This window comes from Hippocampus bargibanti, linkage group LG17 (genome assembly GCF_051943395.1).
Source record: "Hippocampus bargibanti isolate YZ-2025 linkage group LG17, ASM5194339v1, whole genome shotgun sequence".
Lineage (NCBI taxonomy): Eukaryota > Metazoa > Chordata > Actinopteri > Syngnathiformes > Syngnathidae > Hippocampus > Hippocampus bargibanti.
Window position 1 is genome coordinate 17,109,697 of NC_142750.1, and position 22,719 is coordinate 17,132,415.

Sequence of the window (22,719 nt, forward strand, 5' to 3'; positions counted from 1 at the left end):
ATGGATTTTATCCCAGTAGATTTTATTATGATTATATTTGTTTATGCTCAGAATGACTCATTCAAGTCAGAAAAGTGAGCTTACCTATGTATGTTCATCAGTGTGAACTGTGGGTCTGCATCTGGCTGGTGAGAAGTTGAATATCAGGTTCCATTGTAGTTACAGTCTCAAGCACTGATGCAAATGTTCTTCTGTCAATCTTGATCTCATCGGAGATTTCAGCAGTTTCATGCGAGAAAAGCTTTTCTCGCAGATATACTTGCTGCCAAAATCTGTGGACATTTTCATTGCGTGTTTTTTGATGTTTGGATATATGTCGTATATATGTCAATGAGACTGTTGAGCTTGAATGCGTCTTTCAGACCATCACAGTTCTGTAACTCAGGTCCAATTTCTCCATGGTTTGGTACACTTGGTCAAAAATATCCTCTCCCGTTGTAGTCCCTTTGAGACTTTGGAGGGCTGCCAGCTCCTCGCATACCTCAAAGTTTGCGCTAACTCCACAAATAAAAACGAGCAGTTGCGCTGTGTCTTGCACGTCCGTACTCTCATCCAGTGCTAATGAAAAAAAGTCACCTTCTTTCGTGTTCTGCTCTAGCTGGGCATATACATTAATCCCGATTTCTTCACCGCGTCTGGTGATTGTACTCGCCGACAGACTTACGGCATTATATGCATCTTTCTTCTCGGGACACAACTCCTCCGCGACAGCATCCGTACATTTCTTAACAAACTCTCCGTCCGGGAAAGGCTTACCGCTGCTTGCTATCACTTTAGCAACCCGAAAGCTGGACCAAACGGATGCCTTCTTCAGCTGAGTTTGGCGTACAAATGTATTATGCTGAGATAGTAGTCCACTTTTCGCTTTGAGAGTTTGTCTGCTCGTATTTGGCCTTGCAAGCTATCATACTTGTCTTTGTGACGGGATTCATAGTGTCAGCGAAGATTGTATTCTTTGAATACCGCCACCGCCTCTTGACAGAAAAGACAAACAGCCTTTTCTTTGCATTGAACATAAAAATAATCGTTTGTCCACTGCAGGTTAAATACCCTGCATTCTGAATCAATTTTTCTCTTACCTAACCTTTTCGCCATTATTCCGTTCACTCTTTGACAGGAAGGTTTACAAGAGAAAATGGGTCTGGGAAAAAATAGAGCGCCAACCTGAGCGCACCTGAATGTACCACCGGACTCCCCTCCACTTCCTCATACGTCACTTTCTTGTGTCGCGTCGCATTGTGACCGACTCCTTTTGCGTTCTATTGTGAGCAATCGTGTTTGTATTGTTCAATCACGATTATAAACAACATACATTGATTACAATAGGAACAGATAATGATCGAAAACCGACCTTTGACTTGTAACTTGACTTTTATTTTTCTGGAGGCCAAATAGGAAAAAATCTGATAGCATCTCTGGTATTGTTCAGGGGGCCAGGCCAAATGTGCTGACGGGCCAGATACGGCCCACCGGCCATAGTTTGGTGACCCATGGCTTAATGGGATGGCTCCACTGAAACAACTAATTGAGAAGAACATAGAATGGCGATGGTATCATAAGCATGAAAAGGCATGGACTGAATTGAGGAAGCTGCTCACAGAGGAACCAGTATTGAAATTCTATGATCAAGAAAAAACAATCAAAATATCATCGGATGCATCATAGAGTGAGCTCGGTGCAGTACTTCTACAAAAAACATTAGGACTGGCATATGCATAACGTTTGATGACTGATCCGGAAATACGTTATGCACAGATTGAAAAATAATTGCTTGGCATCACGTATGCCTGTGAGAGATTTCATCAATTTGTGTCAGGACAATAAATTAGCTTGGAGACTGATCACAAGCCCTTAATAGCATTGTTTCAAAAGCCACTAAATGACTGAACACGGAACCTACCTGAACTACACACCGGTGACCAAGTACGGTACAAAGACAAAACAGACACATGGTCACAGAAAGGGACTGTTCTGTGTCAGGTCCAACCAAGGTCATAAAACTGACTGTTGGAACAGAGACTATTGTAACACCTTGGATTGGATTGGATTGGATATGCCTTTATTAGTCTCACAGTGGAGAAATTCACCTTCATTTCCAGAACAGACTATCCGAAAATCCTTAAGGAAAGTCAAACCACCCGAGAGAGTGAAACCACCAAGAATTCTACCTGTCAATTAGATCCCCTCTCATCAGCTCTGGTCAAATCCCGCTTGCCGTCTATACTTCCATTAATTTCAGCCATTATTCAATCCTCGCTATCCTCAGGAATCATCCCTGTCCCCCTCAAAACGGCGGCTGTCACACAAATTCTTAAAAAGCCTGGATCTGATCCCAGTGACTTCAAGAACCTTCGCCCCATTACTCACCTTACTTTTATTTCCAAAATCCTAGAAAAAGTTGTGTACTCCCAGCTACACTCTCACCTCTCCCAGAATGATCTCTACGAACCATTCCAATCTGGTTTCTGCCCCCACCACAGTACAGAATCAGCTCTCTTAAAAGTCACGACTGATCTTCTTTTGGCAGCTCACACCAGTTTACTCTCCATCCTCGTCCTTCTTGACCTCACTGTAGCTTTTGACACCATTTCTCATCCCATCCTCCTTGACACAACTCTCCTCCTTTAGGGATCACCGACACAACCCTACGCCGGTTCCTTTCTTATCGCTCTGGCCATTCTCAGTTCATCCAAATTAACTCCTTCACTTCACAGGCCTCTCCTGTATCTCCTGGTGTGCCCCAAGGAGCTGTCCTGGGACTTTTCCTCTTTGTCACCTATCATCTTCCCCTTGGCAATATTCTCCATAAGTTTGGTATACAATTTCATTGCTTTGCGGATGACACCCAGCTCTATCTCTCCTGCAAACCCCACGCCAGTCTTCCACCTTCTTCCCTTTCACTTTGCCTCCCTAAAATTAAATCCTGGTTTACCCGTAACTTCCTCAAACTTTATAGCGAAAAAACTGAAATTCTCCTTGTTGGTACCAAATCCACCTTGAGCAAAGCTAACAGTTTCTCTCTTACTATTGACAATTCGACCGTTTCCCCCCATCAGGTCAAAAGCCACTATCTTTCCACTCCCATAAAAAATAACTCAACGCGATCTGCGTACTTCCACCTAGGCAATATAAATCGTCTTCGCCCGTCTCTCTCCCCTCACACCACTGCTATCCTTTTTCATAGTCTTGTCACCTCCCGGATTGACTATTGCAATTCACTTCTCCTTGGTGTCCATCAGAAACTTCTCCACAAACCTCAACTCATCCAGAATTCTTCAGCCCAGGTCATCACCAGAACCTCATCCTTCCACCACATCACCCCCGTCCTCCAAGAGCTCCACTGGCTCCCGGTCAAATATAGAATCAACTTTAAAATTATTTTTTATACAATTAAAGCTATCCATAACCTTGCCCCCCATACCTATCTGACCTTCTTCAAATTTCTATTCCCTCTCATTCCCTCAGATCCTCTTCCTCCCTCCACCTCTGTGTGCCCCACCTGCATGTCTCAGCACGATGGGGGACAGAGCTTTCAGCTGCTCTGCCCCCAAACTCTGAAACTCACTTCCTCCCAACATTCGAAACATTGATTCTCTTCCCACCTTCAAATCCCATCACAAAACCCACTTTTTTTAAAATCACATTTCTGTGTCGCTCTTTCTCTTGTTTCTATTGTTGTATTTATTGTATTCACTTTATGATTGTATTTTATTTATTATAGTACCTATGCTTGTCTGTGGCTGTAAAGTGTCCTTGAGAGCTTTGAAATGCGCTTAAAATGAAATGTACAGTTACGTGCAGTCAGAGGAGGCAGGTAAGGCAGTGCATCACCTGTCATCATGGAAATATCAAATGAAAAAATAAATTCAACATTTATATTAATTTCATGATTTGTACTTTAAAGTTCTTCTCCATTTAACTTCATCATTTTGGGATTTTTTTTTCAAAATCGCTGAAGTTTCACGTTTACCGTTCAAGTAGAGACGAGCGGTGAGGCAGGAGCCGGCTGAGCCTCACCATGGATTGCGCAAGGACTATGCTCACTGTGCTGGCTTGCTCTGCACTGAGACGACATTGCTGTCCCTCTGCATATCGCTAATAAAGTGTTCAAACACTTTTAGTATATGAACTAAATGTGTACAGTTTAGCTGGTGTATATAATGTAGAGTCACTTTACATTATAAACAAGTGTTTATTTTATTTTATTTTTTATCAAAACTGTGTGCATAGGTGAGGCACACAGTTCTCCTGCTCATGACAGTGGGCGCTGGTGATTCCAGAGATTCTTCTTGCGACTCCTTGCTGCAGAATAATAGAATTAGTGAGAGCAAGTTACAGTAAACAGCTAGCAAGTTTAGTGCAACCATCCAGTCATTTTTCGTGTTGCTTGGCCTTATTTTCAGAATGGAGGATTACATATCTAAATTGAAAGAAACAGAGAGACTTTTAAAACTAAAGAAAGATAAGGAAGGCTTCTACAAAGAAGTTATTGATGCCTTTCTTCAGAAGGAGCGGAAAATGGACTTCATTTATAAGTGTCTGTGTAAGCTCTCAGTCGTACAGGAGTGGTCCATCGATGAGAAGGTTTCTTCAGCCGTCATCTGTACAAATTTGGAGGGTTCGGACGTTTCGCCTCCTATCCAAGAGGCTTCGTCAGCGAACTACAGTCTGACTGGTCGTATCGGCCCTATTTATATATTATAAGTAAAGGTAACACGATAATATCGTTTTTTTTAATCTTTTTTTCTATGCTACAGTTTATAGAAAGAATGCTGACATGACGTTTTAAACAAAACATGTTAACTGTTACCAATCAAATGGTGAATAAGCTACTCTGTTGAGTTCATATGTTTTTAAATCTTATTGTGATGACGTCAATGCCTCACCAGCCATGAACCTCACCACACGTCACTGGAAATAATAATAATAGTAATAATAATAATAATAATAATAATAATAATAATAATAATAATAATAATAATAATAATAATAATATCCACTGCCGACGCCACCACCACCCCCGCCTCTTTGAGACACTTCGTTTTGCTGCGCGGTGAGGCGGCGGGCTGGGAGCGTCGGCGCCGCAGACGGATGCATGGTCAGGCCGCGCAGAGAGCGGAGTAAGGCCAGGGAGAGGGCAACGGGTAGAACACCGGCGACCCAGACCCACACCCGCCCGCCCCCGTGGCGTCCGAATCAGGTTGTTTGAAAGTCATTTAACACAGAGTCTCGATTCAACATTTTGAATGGATTTTGACTTAGGACCATTTTGACTTGGTTTTGTCAGAACGGAACCCGGTCGTAAGTCGGATGTTACCTGTATGCCATGATAATACCCTGATTTAAAAATGGGACCACAGCCCTTGAGACAATCTGAGCAATGCAGAATGCTGCAGTGTCAACCAGTCTGTACCGAAATTTCAAATTATCATGTGCAATAAATAACATTGAGATTTTGCAATAAATGTGTTACCCTGTGGGTGACCCGGTAGTCAAGTGGTTAGCACACCGGCTTCACAGTGCAGAGGTTGCCGGTTCGCGTCCCGGTCCGTCCTCCCTGTGTGGAGTTTGCATGTTCTCCCCGGGCCCGCGTGGGTTTTCTCCGGGTCCTCCGGTTTCCTCCCATATTCCAAAAACATGCATGGCAGGCAGATTGAACACTCTAAACTTGTCCCTAGGTGTCAGTGTGAGAGTGACTGTATGTCTTTGTGTGCCCTGCGATTGGCTGGCAACCAATTCAGGGTGTCCCCCGCCTCGTGCCTGAAGACAGCTGAGATAGGCTCCAGCACCCCCCGCGACCCTAATGAGGACTAAGCGGTATGGAAAATGGATGGATGGATGGATGTTATCCTGTTTACACTTACTTGAACAAAAATTGGACAAACTATTACAATTGACTTGAGCCGTTCTGGGAAGTGCACACGTCTGCCACTCCGTTGCGTTCGGTCAGGCACGAAGAAGGTCGTGTTGGGGGGGTGGGCGATGTCGATGTTCGGGAGCAAGCACGGCATCATGTGCTGTACGACTGCCGGTTAGAGTCCGTTGATGGATCCTCGCGGCCGTTGATTTGAATCCGGAACGTCTTCTCACAGTGGGAGAGGACAGGGTACGGGCCATCGTAAGGGAGCTGGAGGGGCTTGATGGTCTTCGTCGACCCAAAGCGGGCGACCCAGTGTTGGAGGAAGGCACCGGTAACAGCTTCGGACCCGAAGTCGGGCAAGAAAAGGGCTTCACACCATCGAGTAAAGCAGGCAACGCAAGTCAACAAGTACCAGAAGCCACGGGAGGGGGAAGAGGTCTGATGATCGATGTGGACATGACTGAACCGGGCGTCCGGCGTGTCAAATGTTCCCACGGATGACTTTTTAAGGCGCTGGACCTTTGAGTGTTGGCAACGTAGACAGCCGCACATCCAGTCTCACGCGTCTCTCTGCAATCCCTTCCAGGAAAACCGTTTCGCCAACAACTCAGTCATGCCATGAATTCCAGGATTAGAGAGACTGTGCAGAGAGTGGAACACCTTTCGCCGGAAGGAGTGAGGAACCAGTGGTTGAGGGACACTGTCGGACTGGACGCACATGATTGTGCGGCCAGAGTGAGGGAGATGGACGGCGATGATGTTGGGGTCGTTGGCATGGTCGGCCAGACTTCTCGTACCTGGGCTGTTGCCATCTGGTCGTAGTCGAGACCGTTGGGAAACTGGATCGCGTTGATCTTAACTCAACAAAGGGTATCTGCGACCTCGTTTTGAGACCCGTGGACGTGGCAAAACTCGAGGTAAAATTGCGAGAGGGAGTCCAAGTGACGAACTTCTCGCTCCAGTTACTTCGTCGAGGCCGAGGAGATGGTGGAGAGGAGTGGCTTGTTGTCGGTGTAGATGATGACGCGGCCACTCTCAATGAAGTGCTGGAAGTGCTTCACGCTGAGGTAGACGCCAAGAAGTTCACGGTCAAAGGTGGAGTACTGGCGTTCAGCCGGCTGGAGGGCCTTGGAGAAGAAGGCGATGGGTTGAGAGTCACCATTGAGGCCGTCGTGGAGAACCACACGATTGCAACCTTGGAAGCGTCGATCATTAGAGACAACTGACCATCGGGGCTTGGGTGAGCGAGGAGTGTTGCATCGGCAACGAGATCCTTTGGCAGTTGAAAAGCCTTCAGTTGCTCGGAGGAGAGGGCGATGGGAAGCATGCGTGCTTCTTTTGGTTACCAGCAGCGAGTTTAGTTACAGGGCAGCCTCGGCACAGTTCAGGATGAAATGGCGGTAGAAGTTTGCCATCCCGAGGAATTGTTGTAATTGAGTTACCGTCTAGGTAGTAGGCGTACTCCTTTGCCATCGACCAGCTGGCCAAGGAACATGATCTCGGGTTGGCCAAGAACGCACTTGTCGGAGTTGACGACCAGGCCGTGCTCGTCCAGACGTTTGAAGACTGTTTCCAGGTGCTGCAGGTGCTCTTCTTGGGAGTGAGGATGTCGTTGATGTAGGCACAGCAGAAGTCAAGACCGCGCAGAACAGAGTCGATGAAGCGTTGGAAAGTCTGTGAGGCGTTTTGGAGGCCGAATGGCATGCGGGGCAACTTGAACAAGCCAAATGGGGTGGTGATGGCCGTCTTTGAAACATCCTCTTTAGCGACAGGGATCTGGTGGTAGGCTCTTACCAGATCGACGGTGGAGAACACTGATTTTCCGTGAAGGAAAGACACGCAGTCGTGGATGTGGGGAAGAGGGTAACGGTCAGGAACGGTGATGAAATTCAGCGCTCGGTAGTCACTGACAGGCCGCTCGTCTCATCAGTCAACTTCTTCCGGCGGATGTTGACGGACAGATCAAACTTGTGCAGGAAGTTCGCGCCAAGGATGGGGTGAGGGACATCGGCGATGGTGATGATGAAAGGAAAGGAGCGACGTAGCCCAAGTCGAGGTTGAGAAACCGTTGGTCATACGTCTTGATGGTGATGCGGTTGGCAGCCTGCAGGGACACTTCAGCATCGGGGTTTCGGCGATCTGCAGGAGACGGGGGAAGGACGCTGCCGAGTCAGCAGCCGAGTTCACCATGAAACGTCTTCTTGATTTCCAGTCGCGGTCATAAATGATATGGCTGGTTGTGGACTCGCCAGGCGAGTGGGAATCCGTGTTCACTACTTGGCTGGGCGATTTCCCGACTTCTTGCACGGCTCGCGGCATTGTTTGGCCTGGTCGCCCCAATATTGGTGTGACCAGCACAGGTCGGGGTCAGCGGTGGGTGGGTTCCGGTTGCGGCTTGGGAGCACACGCTCTCGAATGGGGCCGCGTCCGTGATTACGGCGGTGTCCCCGACTCCGGCTGCGTTCCCGGATTTCGGTTCGCAGGGTACGCATCTCGTCGACGAGCAGTTGGTGAGCATCACTCGAGGGCACTGGCGTCGGAGGATGCTGCATGGCAGAAATGGTGGGCTGCACCGCGTACACCTCTGCAACTTTGTTAGCGAGGGCGGCCAAGTCCTGCAAAGTGGAGTCGGGTGGTGTGGTCGCCAGGACTGCTTGGACCATCGGGGGCAGCTTCTCTACGAAGACGTGCCACATAAAACCCTGGTCCTTGATGCTGTTGCCCGCCACCGTCTCGAGGTGTTACAGGAGATGGGAGAGTCGGCTGTCACCCAGCTCGACGTCATGCCTCAGCCCCATGTACCTCTGGTGTTCCGTGTGGGTGGTCTGCCTCAGGATTTCCTGTTTCAGGGCCGCGTAAGGATTCTCGGCTGAAGGGTCGAAGACCACTCGGCGCACACAACCAGCCAACTCCAGAGGGAGGGAAGCGACCACATAGTGGAATTTGGTGGTCTCCTGGGTGATGCCATGGTTGACGAATTGGGACTCAACCACCTGGAACCAGAGCTCCATGTCGTTGTGCCAGAGGGGGAAGTTTGAGGGAGACGGTGGAAATCTGGTCTCTTACCATTAGAAGAATGGATTTGGGCAGAGGAAGAAAAAAAGAAAAAAATCCTCCTGGCTGGCTCACCAATAAAGAGTTTGACGTTTCTCTTTATTTGTAGAATGGTAATAGTGAAATATCCCAGTCAAGTGACACGTAGATGTATCGCAGAGCTTGATCGTGGCGTGGAGTCGAGCAAGTCGTACTGTGAAACTCCGTCCGACGAAATATAATCAAACCCATGACTATGAACCTGGCTTCCTGGAATGTTCGCACCCTCCTCGATGCTCGAGACGGGATGGAGAGACCTCGAAGACGAACTGCCCTCATCGCACATGAGCTAAGGAGGTACAACATCGATATTGGCGCACTCAGTGAGACTCGGTTCTCAGGCGAGGATTCACTCACAGAAGTTGGTGAAGGTTACACCTTCTTCTGGAAGGGTCTCCCAGAGAATGAGCGAAGACTCCATGGAGTTGGCTTTGCTGTGAAAAGCAGCTTACTCAGTAACATCCCCGAGTCCCCCCAAGGCATCAGTGAACGGCTTATGACCTGGCGTATTCCCCTGGTAAAAGGTCGCTTCGCAACTTTAATCAGCGCCTATGCTCCCACCTTGGATGCTGACGATAACACCAAAGATGCCTTCTACGAGTCCCTGGATGCTACCATATCCAAAATCCCTGCCTCTGATAAACTTGTTCTGATGGGTGACTTCAATGCCCGAGTAGGTACTGATGCCAGGCTCTGGAAACAAGTAATCGGAAGGCACGGGACGGGGAAAATAAACAGCAATGGCCTCCGACTCCTCACTCTGTGCTCTGAGCATCAGGTGATTGTAACTAACACCATCTTTCAGCTGAAAAAGAAATACATCACATCATGGATGCACCCCAGGTCCAAACATTGGCACTTACTGGACTACATCATCACAAGGCAACGAGACCAAAATGATGTCTGCATCACGCGGGCCATGCGTGGGGCTGAATGCTGGACTGATCATCGACTGATCAAGTCCAGGCTCAAGCTGAGAATTCGACCTGCTCATAAGAAACAGCAGCCCCAAAGGCGTCTTAACACCAGGGCCCTGGAGTCCCCAGAATGTGCAGCCAGCTACCGCCACAAGCTGGCAGAGGGACTTGCCAGCCTGGACAACGACACCAGTAACGGTGACCTTGATGTTGAAAGCAGGTGGAAAAAATTGAGGACAACAATTCATCAAGCTGCCTCTGAGACCATCGGCTTCACTCAGAAACGTCATCAAGACTGGTTCGATAACAGCTCAGCTGCCATACAGGAGCTTCTGGAAGCCAAGCGCAAAGCCCATACCACACTTCTCTCCAACCCTCATTCTCCACTTCTCCTCTCTCACTACAAGGCCATCCGTGGTGAAACACAGAAACAGCTGAGGATGATGGAGAACAAGTGGTGGCTCAGCAAGGCCCAATAAATCCAGAGGCATGCAGACAACAACAACACACACGCCTTCTATGATACTGTAAAATCCCTGCACGGCCCACGAAGACAACACATTGTCCCAGTTAAATCTGCAGACGGTTCTGTACTACTGAAGGACAAACAGCTAATACTTGAGCGCTGGGCAGAGCACTTTGACTCCCTGCTCAACCAAGTAAACCCTTCAGACACATCTGTCCTTGACTCCCTCCCAGAGCTTCCAACAGTTCCCTCCCTTGATGAACCTCCTCAGTTCACAGAGGTCCTCTCTGCAATCCGGAGCCTTAAAAACAACAAAAGCCCTGGCCCTGATGGACTTCCAGCTGAGGTCTTCAAGAGCGGCGGTTATCTCCTGACACGGAAGCTTTACCACCTCATCTGCAACATCTGGCAAAACGGGACACTTCCTCAGGAATGGAAAGACAGCAACATTGTCACCATTTACAAAAGGAAGGGGGACAAGTCAGTCTGTGGCAACAGCCGTGGCATCTCCCTACTTTCTGTTGCTGGCAAGATTCTTGCAAAAGTAATGCTGTTCCGTCTTACATCGCACATTACCGAAGACATCCTCCCAGAGACACAATGCGGCTTCAGGAAGGATCGAAGCACTCTGGACACTCTGCGCGCCAAGTTCAGGAGAAATGCAAGGAACAAAATAAGGACCTCTATATCACCTTCATTGACCTTACAAAGGCATTTGACACAGTTAACCGTGACATTCTCTGGACCATACTGCAGAAATTTGGCGTCCCCTCCAAATTTCTTGGCATCCTAAAACAGTTCCACAGCGGCATGCAAGCAACTGTACTTGTTGGTGGCCAGCAATCTTCCCCGTTCCCTGTGGAAGTCGGGGTGAAGCAGGGCTGTGTACTGGCCCCTGCTATATTCAACCTGTTCCTGATGGCAGCTACGCTCCTTTTCCATAAGTCCATCCAGGAAGGTGGCGGCGTACAAATCCAATTCCGCCTGGATGGTAACCTGTTTAACATCAGACGCCTACAGGCCAAGACCAAGACCCTGATCAGCGGCATCCACGAGCTACAGTATGCAGATGATTGTGCTCTGCTGGCCCACAGCCCAGCTGCCATGCAAAATGCCCTTGATACCATGTCCTCCGTCTACCGATCACTCGGTCTCGTGATCAATGTAACCAAAACGGAGGTCATGGCAAAAGAGAGTTCTCCAACCCCAGCGTTCACCCTCAGTGGCACACCCCTCAAGGTTGTCCAACAATTCAGCTACCTCGGCAGCATTCTAACACCCTCCTGTCTAATTGATGATGACGTCCAGGCCCGCATCCATCAAGCCTCCAAAGCTTTTGGCAGATTGCGTACTCGTGTGTTCGAAAACAACCACTTAAGAACTCCAACAAAAGTCGCAGTCTACCAAGCAGTGTGTGTGTCCACGCTGCTATATGGCGCAGAAGCCTGGACCGTCTATCGACGCCATGTGAGACGCCTTGATGCATTCCACATCAGGTGCCTCCAACGAATCCTTGGCATCACCTGGCAGGATCGTGTTCCACACACCGACATCCTTCAACGCACTGCCTCCACCAGTATCGAGGCCATACTGGCAAAGAGGCAACTTCGGTGGGTTGGACATGTCATCCGGATGCCTAGCTGCCGCTTGCCTCGACAGGTGCTTTATGGACAACTCTTGTCAGCGATGAGGAACCCTGGTGGTCCTAAGCTGCGATACAAAGACCAGCTTAAACAGACTCTAAAGAACTGCAACATCAAGCCCAGCGATGTGGAGTCTTCTGCAGCGAACAGGCCACTGTGGCGCTCCTTATGCCACGAAGGGGTGACACAACTTGAAGACAAGCGCACCCAGAGGAGGATCGTGCGGCACGAGCAAAGACACCTTTGTGCTGCTTCAGTACCGCCTCGCCAGCCCGGTCCTGGCCTCACATGTCCTGAATGTGGCAGGATTTGTGGCTCCAGAATCGGGCTTCATAGTCACCTACAGTGGCATCGCCGCCAGCGCCAATAACCACTGTCCAATACCCCACAAAGCAATGGAAGCGACGTCATCCTCGACTTCGATGGACTGCCAAGAGAGACTGTGAAACTCCGTCCGACGCTGTGTGCCTCTCTGCGAGGTGCACGTGGGTGGGCCTGAGTCCGAATGAATGTTCTCTGTCCCGCGACGGCTGCTTTTACAGCGTGGGAAAATGCACACTTCAAAGATATCAAAGGGCTTCAAAGATATCAAAGCCGCGGTACGCACCTGTGACGCCACAAGGTCAGCTATAAATATTATTCCATTGAGAGACCCCGTTTGCTTTAAAAGAGATTGAGGTTCTGTTGAACTAACTGGACTAAAGCGAGAGTAAATGCCATTTTCCAGTAGTGTAGCACTTTGTTACGAAAGCCAGATAATTTCATGGCCAATTTTGTGTTTCCAATCAATTTTCTATATCCGCTTTATCTTCACAAGGGTCACTGGGGGTGCTGCAGCGAGCAGTCTACGGGCATTAGGCAGGGGAAAACGTCAACCGGTTGCATGCCAACTGCAGGGCACATGGAAATAAACGACTCACACTGTGTGAGTGATTATTGTGTGTGATTACGCTGTGTAATCCCCAAGTGGATTGGATTGGATTTGCCTTTATTAGTCTCACAGTGGATAAATTTACTTGTCTTCCACGACCTCGTCAGATATCGCCCACGTGTTTCTGTCCTTCTCGGTTGCGCGTGTCGGAATGCCATCTGATATCACCTTGGACAGGGGCCCCCAATTTGTGTCCGAGCTCTGGTTGACCATTGCGCAGTCCTTGGGATGTACAAACGTTTTCCCCGTTCGCTTCAAGCTGTGCTACGGGCCGCGCTATCTGAGGTAACTGGGTCGATCGTGTTCCGTGGGTCTTGCTCGGGCTACATTCAGCCCCGTAGGAAGACCTTAACGCAGCTCCGACAGACTTAGTGCTCGGTCAGCCACTCCGCGTTCCCGGTGAATTTCTGCTTGAAGTTTCGGGTGCACCTTCTTTCCCTTGATTCCCAGAAGAGCTCCTGATTCCAGCACCAGTTCACCACTGTGTTCCGAATGTGTTTGTATTTAGGTCAGCCTGGCTTGTGCGCCATGATGCCCACCGCTCTCTCCTCCAGCCATCGTATGATGGCCCGTTTAGAGTGCTTGAATACGATGAAAAGGCTTTTGTGCTCGATATGAGTGGCCGAAGGGAGTGCATTTCATTGAGTGTCGTTGTTGTGTTGAGTGTCGTTCCCCCACTCGGGTCTCACCTGGGTCGCCGACCTGACTAAGTTCACCTACACCACCAAGAGGGACTGCATAGTCGTTGTGGCAGGCTGGATAAGCCCCTTGCAAAGTTTTCATCTTGATTTTCCTTCTCGGACCATGCCTCTCACCAACAGGCATACAGGAGGGGGCGTGTTTAAGTTAAGAATGTTTTACTGCATTTTCAAATTCTTGTTTGAATCCACTTATTAGCAGTTGGAATATAGACGTGTCTCCAGTCAGTCGTGTGTGTGCTCTTTCCTGTACTGCTACAATATAATGATAATCTTCTTCTTTTCCTTTCGGCTTTTCCCTTCAGGGGTCGCCACAGCGAATCAATGTCCTCTGTCTATCCCGGTTTTGTGCATCCTCTTCCCTCACACCAGCTACCTTCATGTCCTCTTTGACCACATCCATAAACCTCCTCTTCGGTCTTCCTCTCGGTCTCCTGCCTGGCAGTTCAAGGCTCAGCATCCTTCTCCCGATATAGTCGCTCTCTCTCCTGAGGACATGTCCAAACCATCTCAGTCTGGCCTCTCTGACTTTCTCTCCAACGCCTCTAATATGAGTTGTCCCTCTAATGTACTCATTCCTGATCCTATCCAACCTGGTCACTCCCAAAGAAAACCTCAACATCTTCAGCTCAGCTACCTCCAGCTCTGCTTCCTGTCTTTTCTTCAGTGGCACTGTCTCCAGTCCAAACATCATGGCTGGTCTGACCACTGTTTTATACACTTTTCCTTTCATCCTACCTGAAACCCTTCTATCGCACATCACACCTGACATTTTTCTCCAGCCGCTCCAACCTGCCTGGACACGCTTCTTCACCTCTTTTCCACACTCTCCATTGATCTGGACATTTGACCCCAAGTACTTAAAATCCTCCACCTTCTTTATCTCTTCTCCCTGTAGCATCACTCTTGCACTTGGATCCCTCTCATTCACACACATATATTCCGTCTTGCTGCGACTGATCTTCATTCCTCTCCTTTCCAGGGCATATCTCCACATCTCTAGTTTCTCCGCCACATGTTCCCTGTTCTCGCTACAGATCACAATGTCATCTGCAAACATCATGGTCCAAGGAGATTCTTGTCTAACATCGTCTGTCAGCCTGTCCATCACCATAGCAAACAAGAAGGGGCTCAGAGCTGACCCCTGGTGGAGTCCCACCACCACCTTGAATTCCTCAGTCAAACCGACAGCGCACCTCACAACTGTCTTACAGTCATGATACATGTCTTGCACCGCTCTGACATACTTTATCGTCACTCCAGACTTCCTCATGCAATGCCACAGCTCTTCTCTGGGCACCCTGTCATATGCTTTCTCCAGATCTACAAAGACACAATGCAATTCCTTCTGACCTTCTCTGTATTTCTCTATCAGCATTCTTAAAGCAAACACTGCATCTGTCGTACTCTTTTTTGGCATGAAGCCATACTGCTGCTCACAAATGTTCGCTTCTACTCTTAGTCTAGGCTACTCTTTCCCAGAGTTTCATTGTATGGCTCATCAACTTTATTCCTCTGTAATTAGTACAACACTGCAAATCTCCTTTGTTCTTAAAAATGGGCACGAGTGCACTTCGTCTCCATTCTTCAGGCATCTGTTCACCATCTAAGATCTTGTTGAATAACCCAGTCAGGAACACCACCGCCACTTCTCCAAGACACTTCCATACCTCGATTGGTAAATCATCAGGCCCGAGTGCCTTTCCCCCCTTCATCCTCTTCAGCGCCCTCCTCACTTCATCCTCGCTAATGCTTGCTACGTCTTGGTCCACAACAGTCACGTCTTCTACTCTTTGTTCCTTCTCATTTTCCTCATTCATCAATTCTTCAAAGTACTCTTTCCATCTTGCCATCACACTACTGGCACCTGTTAATACATTGCCATCTCTATCCTTAATCACTCGAACCTGCTGCAGGTCCGTACCGTCTTTGTCTCTCTGTCTCGCCAGCCTGTAAAGATCAGTCTCACCTTCCTTGCTGTCCAGTCGAGCATACAAGTCATCATAGGCCTCTTGTTTGGCCTTTGCCACCTTTACTTTAACCATGCGCTGCATCTCCTTGTACTGCTGTCTACTCTCGTCCGTCCTCTCAGTGTCCCACGTCTTCTTTGCTAACCTCTTTCTCTGTATACACTCCTGCACCTCCCCATTGCACCACCAAGTCTCCTTATCTACCTTTGTTCCACTCGATACACCAAATACTTTCCGACCTGTGTCTCTGATTATGTTTGCTGTAGTTTGCCAGTCATCTGGAAGGACGTCTTGCCCACCCAGTGCTTGTCTTACCTCCTTCCTAAATGTCATGCGACACTCTTCCTTTTTCAACTTCCACCATTTTGTCCTCACTTCAGCCTTTGGTTTCTTCATCTTCCTCACTGCCAGCGTCATCCTACACACTACCAACCTATGCTGTCTGGCTACACTCTAACCAACCACTACTTTGCAGTCACTGATTTCCTTTAGATGGCGCCGTTGACAAAAAGTGTAGTCTGCCTGTGTACTTCTGCCTCCACTGTTGTAGGTTACCCTATGTTCCTGTCTCTTCTGAAAGAAAGTATTCACAGTAGCCATTTGCGTTTTCTTAGCAAAGTCAACCACCATCTGTCCTTCAGCGTTCCTCATCTGGAGTCCAAACCTGCCCATCACCTCCTCATCATCTTTGTTTCCTGCGCCAACATGTCCATTGAAGTCTCCACCAATTACAACCCTCTCACTTCTCGGGATGTTCTGTATGACTTCATCAAAGTCCAACCAAAATTTCTCCTTCTCCGCCAGCTCACATCCTACTTGTGGGGCATACCCACAAACAACATTGAACATCACACCTTCAATTTCTAGCTTCAGACTCATCATTCTATCTGATACTCTTTTTACTTCTAAGACATTCCTAACAAACTCCTCTTTTAAGATAACACCAACTCCATTTCTCTTTCTGTCTTCACCATGATAGAACAACTTAAACTCTGACCCTAAGCTTCTAGCCTTGCTCCCTTTCCACCTGGTCTACTGGACACACAGTATGTCTACCTTCCTTCTCTGCATCATGTCAACCAGCTCTCTACCTTTACCTGTCATTGTTCCTACATTCAAAGTTCCTACTCTTAGTTCTATACTCTTGGCGTTCCATTTCTCTCTTTTCCTCCGGGCACACCTCCCTCCTCTCCTTCTTCGACCAACAGTAGTCCATTTTCCACTGGCACCCTGAAGGTCAACAGTACCAATGGCGGCCGTTGTTAACCCGGGCCTCGACCGATCCGGTATGGGATTCATAGGTTTGATTCGCATATTTGTTTTGGCAAAAATTTTTACATTGGAGGCCCTTCCTGACACAACCCTCTGTTTTTATCCGGGCTTGGGACCGGCACAATAAGACACTGGCTTGTGCCCCCTTGTGGCTACATTGCTACAATATAATGATAATCTTCTTTCCCTTTCGGCTTTTCCCTTCAAGGGGTCGCCACAATGTAATGATAATAATAATAATAATAATAATAATAATAATAATAATAATAATAATAATAATAATAATAATAATAATAATAATAATAATTTCTAAGCACCTTTCAAAACTCTCAAGGACACTTAGATTCACGGGATAACTACTTTTCTTTGAGCGGGTGAGCAGCGGCAGCCATTCGCGCCAGCGTTCACAGCAGCAAAGTTATGAAAGGAAGAGGAAAGGAAAGAAAGAAGTAGAAAAACAAAATACAGGAGCTGCTGGAAAGGCAGCCAGTCTCGCGGTGCCATCTTGAAGTTAAAAAAAAATCTAAGTAACAAATAATATGACAACACAAAAACACAGAGTCATTCATTCTTAAGCACTTGCTGTACCCTCTTTGTGACATGAAGCAGTTCTAGATGAAAGAGGAGAGGATCAAAGCATCCTTTTTACAGGATCAGGCATGTCATGGTGGAATGTGCACGTCTCCTACAAGCTAAACACAAAGCTGTAGCACCCATTGAAGAAGAGATTGTCTCACATCTCCTGTCCCACAGAAATCTGCCTCAATTCCAAGCCGCGACAGTTTCACATGCGCATCGGTGCTCTGCGCTGACGCTCCTTTCTTCTTATCGCGGCCTCCTCAAGCCATGCATCCATCCAGCCGCAGATTGTCCAACGGCACCGACCTTTCCGCTGAACAAAGCGGGGCTGTTAACCCAGAGCTGTCGAGCGATGACAGTTAAATGGCACCGACATTCCTCCCATTCAAAAACAGTTTTGGCATAGTCATGCTGCCGAAAAGGCGCAACCGCTCAGCAGTCTCCTCCATGATGAATGTTTTGGCCAAAAATGCTGAAAAACAATCCGTATTTATTCCACACGACGCACAACAACATTCGTCTGTGTAAGCTCAGTCGTACAGGAGTGGTCCATCGATGAAAAGGTTTCTTCAGCCATCATCTGTACTTCTTTGAAACTTTGTCAGTTTGCTGACGAAGTTTCTTGGATAAGAAGCGAAACGTCAGACACCTTCAAAGAAGATGACAGCTGAAGAAACCTTTTCATCGATGCACAACAACATTATATTAAAATGTTCTGTGTTAATGACACGATTTTAATAACTAAAAATAAAATAAACCTTATGAAAATTAGTAAACTATTACTGTAATTGTTTTTCGATGTACTGGACATGCATTGTTTCTGATGGAAACGTTGCCCCAACAAGATGGCCTCCAGGAGGCATGTTGCTTAGGGACCGGAATGTTTCTTATTTTAGTAGAAAACAGACAGATGAGACGAGCAGAAAATAAACATCCTGAACGTTTTTATTGAATTACTTCCGTCGAATAAACTCAGCGGAAAGTCCAAGAGCCGACGGTACTCCGAGACGTCGAATGTATGCGACAGCAATGACGTATTTCGGACTCGCCCGGTTCGTGTTCGGAAACACATTTCTTTTGATTAATACCAAAACAACACATCCAACTACATAAAAAGGCACTCGTTTGTTCTTTTTCGTAATTAAAAAGAGGTCGGGCGTGCCAAATTCCGAACACGGCCCGTGTTTCAATCTTTCACCGGAATAGCTTTCCACGTTAGCACGGAGCTGTCAGCTGAATTCTAGCGAAAACTAAAATTAGCATTAAATCCGCACGTTTTCTTTTAAAAGTAGACCGATTAAAGTCTACAATGACTCGCCACGGCAAGAATTGCACTGCTGGAGCCGTCTACACATACCACGAGAAAAAGAAAGATACAGGTAAGAAATGTGTCGTGTGTAATTCAGCTAATTTACTGGGCATTCGTGTACCTCATTAAATGACGAAATGTAACGAATGTTAATTTAATTTGCCCGAAAAGCAGCTCACGTTTAAATTCGAGTTAGTACCAGTAATTCCAAAACTATTTTTATTTTAAGCGTATTGTGTGCAAATACAATGAAGTCGCTTTGCATTGCATTGCTTTTCACGGAAAAACAAATCTTGGTTGTGTGAGCTTGCGCGCCTCCGAATGATGTTACCTTTGTAAAATAAGCTTCCTTCACTTCTGTGTGCCTTTGAAAACCTGTTTAGACCTCTTTTTCTGTTTTAATTTCTGTTTTATTTTTTTGCAATAACGTGACAGTCGGCCAGCACTTTACCCATTCGTATCCGTTCTCATGAATCTGTAGTTTTTTTCTTCTTCCAGACATGTATTAGGTTGTGCTCATGTATGATCAGCTTGACAGCAGTAGCTCCTTATGTCAAGTATTGGATTATATTTGAAAGAAAGCTTGTGAGCTAATTGTTGTGCTTTGATCCTGTATAGCGGCATCCGGTTATGGCACACAGAGCATTCGCCTGGGCAAAGATGCCATCAAAGACTTTGACTGCTGCTGTTTGTCCCTGCAACCCTGTCAGACCCCTGTGGTCACGTATGTTACTCACCTCACACTACATCTAAACAAATGTTGGCTTTCGAAGGTGTTAATACTCCTTTAAATTGTCCTCATTTTATCACATGACAATTACGAACATGTTTGTACTTCATTTGGGATACTGTGTGAGCAACAAGACAAAGTGATGCATAATTAGTCGTGTTAGAAATTGGATTGGGTTTACCTTTATTAGTCTCGCAGTGGAGATGTAAAATCCTGGGCAAAACAAACATGCGAATCAAACCTCTGAAGATGGAGGACACTGATTTGTTGTGGTGACCCCTTGAAGGGAAAAGCTGAAAGGAAAAGAAGTCTCGCAGTGGAGAAATGTACATTTCACAGCAGCAAAGTTATGAAAGGAAAGAGTAGTCGAGTAACAAAATACAGGAGCTTCTGGAAAGGCAGCCACTTTCGCGGCGCTCTCTTGACGTCAAAAGAACAAAAAAACTAATATGACAACACAAAAACACTGAGTCATTCCTTCTTAAGCACTTTCTGTACCCTCTTTGTTACACGAAGCAGTTCTTGATGAAAGAGGAGAGGATTAAAACATCCTTTTCACCAGTGGATCAGGGACGTCATGGTGGAATGTGCACGTCTACTACGAGCTAAATGTTGATAGCATACATGAAGCTGTAGCATCCATATTTATATATTTTTATTATTAATTATATTATGGAATATATATTATGGAATATATATGCGTATATACACACACACACACGCATATATATATATATATATATATATATATATATATATATATATATATATATATATATATATATATATATGTGTGTGTGTATGTATGTGTGTGTATATATATATATATATATATGCAGTAAAGTCTCGTTATATCGATATTCAAGGGAGTCCGAAAAAATATCGATATAACCGGGACCATCGATATATCCCACCCTGTTTGCATGTAATTTTCTCCGTGCGTGCATAGAAATAGTATCGATATCACCGGGACTATCGATATATCCGATATCGATATAACTAGACTTTACTGTATATATATATATATATATATATATATATATATATATATATATATATATATATATATATATATATATATATATATATATATATATAGTTAAGTTAACAATACATCTGCTGATGCACAAACTTGGACACATCATCAGTGTTGATTCCTAGAATCACTGGGTGTTTCGGGTCTTTCAACAGACACCCTCCTCCAGGCGACCCGACCGGGGTTTGCAAGGCCCCGGCCTGTGTCCAAGTGGCATGCTACTGCTCCACTGCCCCCACGGCTCTCCCCTCCTCAACCAGAGCCATCTGGTGGCTCTTTCTGCTGCCTCCACGTTGTTGCCTATGGCTCTTCTGCGGTTTGCACCTGTTATGCCCAGTGTGCCATAGGCTTTGCTCAGGGAGTGGCTGGCAAATCCCCGACTGCCCACCTCCACCGGCATACACCTCGACCTCCACCCGTTCCTCCGACATTCCTCCACCAGCTCCTGGTACTTCTCCCTCTTCCTTTCCTGAGCCTCCTCCATCCTTTCCTCCCAGGGAACCATCAGCTCCAGCAAGAAGAGTTGCTTTGTGGCCTTAGAGACCAAGATGATGTCAGGTGTCAACCTGGTTCGGGTGATGTGTGCTGGAAACTTCAGTTGCCTTTCCAGGTCAACTGTCATCACCCAGTCTCGGGCCGTGGAGAGCAAACCAGCTCGGGTGTAACGGCTTGCCGCAATCCCCTTGCTGATTGCTTCAGCGATGGATTTGAGGACCTGGTCGTGCCTCCACCGATACCGACCCTCACCCAGGTGCTGCTCAAGATGTGTTCCAGAGTCCCAACCTTGGAACACAGGGGGCATGCTGGTGTTTCTGTGGTGCCCCAAGTGCACAGATTAGATGGGCTTGGAAGGACATCGTACACCCCCTGAATCAAGAACTTGATCCTCTGTGGGTTCCATGACCAGATGTCCTTCCAGGTGACGCGGCGCTCCATCGCCTGCTCCCACTTCATCCAGGCACCCTGCTGCCGCATGGCCACTGCTCTGCTGGTTCGTTCTTCCTCGACTGCAGCTCGGACCTCCTGCTGCACCAGCCTCTGCCTCTCCCTCGCGCTGGCAGAGTCATAGCGGGTCGCTGTTCGGCTCCCCAGTCCAGCTCTACCTTGCGCCACTGCTCCAACAATGGTCCTGTGCCTCAGTCGAGTTTCTGCACGCTCAACTGCCTCGGCTGCCCTCCATTTCCTCCCAGTCCTCACAACGATCCCTGCCCCGGACACTTTGGCATCTCTGGATCCAGAGTACTGCAGATGTTCCCGTGCCCGTGCTATGATGAATTCCTCCCTGACTGAGCTGAAGGGGAGCCTGAGCTTGGTGGTTTTCCCGTACAGCCCAATGCTACTTAGGCTGCGGGGCAGTCTCAGCCATCTGCGCAGATAGCTGCTCACTCTTTGCTCAAAACCTTCCACCACGGTCATGGGGACCTCGTAGATTAGCAGCGGCCAGAGGATTCTTGGGAGGATCCCATGCTGGTAGACCCAGGCCTTGTCCACTGTTTTTAACCAGCCCTCCAGTTCAGTGCTGGTTGCTCTGATGGACTCGCTGTCATTCAGGCTGCAGTTGAAGACCTTGCCAAGGCTCTTCACTGGCTTCTCAGACACTGAGGGGATCTGGTGTTGTCCCAGCCTGAAACGGAACTTGTCTGTGACTTTCCCCCTCTTTAGAACCAAGGACCTGGACTTTGCGGGTTTGAAGCTCATGCGTGCCCACGCCATGATACGCTCCAACCCTTGGAGGATCCACCTGGCTCCTGGTACAGCTGTTGTTGTCACTCTGAGGTCGTCCATAAAGGCTCTGATGGGAGGTTGCCTTACTCCAGACTTGCTAAGAGGGCCCCTGCATTCTGGTTCAGCTCCCTTGACCAGCATGTCCATAGCCAGTGCGAATAGGATGACTGAGATGGTGCACCCAGTGATTATGCCTACTTCCAGCTGGTGCCAGTCAGATGTCAGCTGGCTAGTGGAGACTCTCAAGCTGAACTTGCTGTAATAATCCAGGATGAGGTCTTTCACCTTCTGGGGTACATTATACTTCACCAGTGCAACCTCCACCAGTTTGTGGGGTATTAAGCCATAGGCATTGGTGAGGTCCAGCCATAATACTGCCAGGTCACCTCTACTTTCTCTTGCCTCTCTGATGAGCTGGGTTACCACGCCTGTGTGCTCCAGGCAACCATGAACGCCCGGTACTCCTCCCTTCTGCACTGACGTGTCGATG

At 47.5% G+C, this 22,719-nt stretch overlaps 1 protein-coding gene across 1 annotated transcript in view; it reads left to right on the forward strand.

The window, feature by feature from the left end:
* The first annotated feature begins 18,324 nt into the window (after positions 1 to 18,324).
* nosip (nitric oxide synthase interacting protein) overlaps positions 18,325 to 22,719 on the forward strand; it is a 37,881-nt gene continuing 33,486 nt past the window's right edge. The window contains exons 1-2 of the mRNA XM_089018901.1: positions 18,325 to 18,808; positions 19,357 to 19,462. Of these exons, the coding sequence (XP_088875027.1) occupies positions 18,739 to 18,808; positions 19,357 to 19,462 (176 nt within the window). The 5' untranslated portion in view covers positions 18,325 to 18,738. The remainder of the gene's footprint in view (positions 18,809 to 19,356; positions 19,463 to 22,719) is intronic.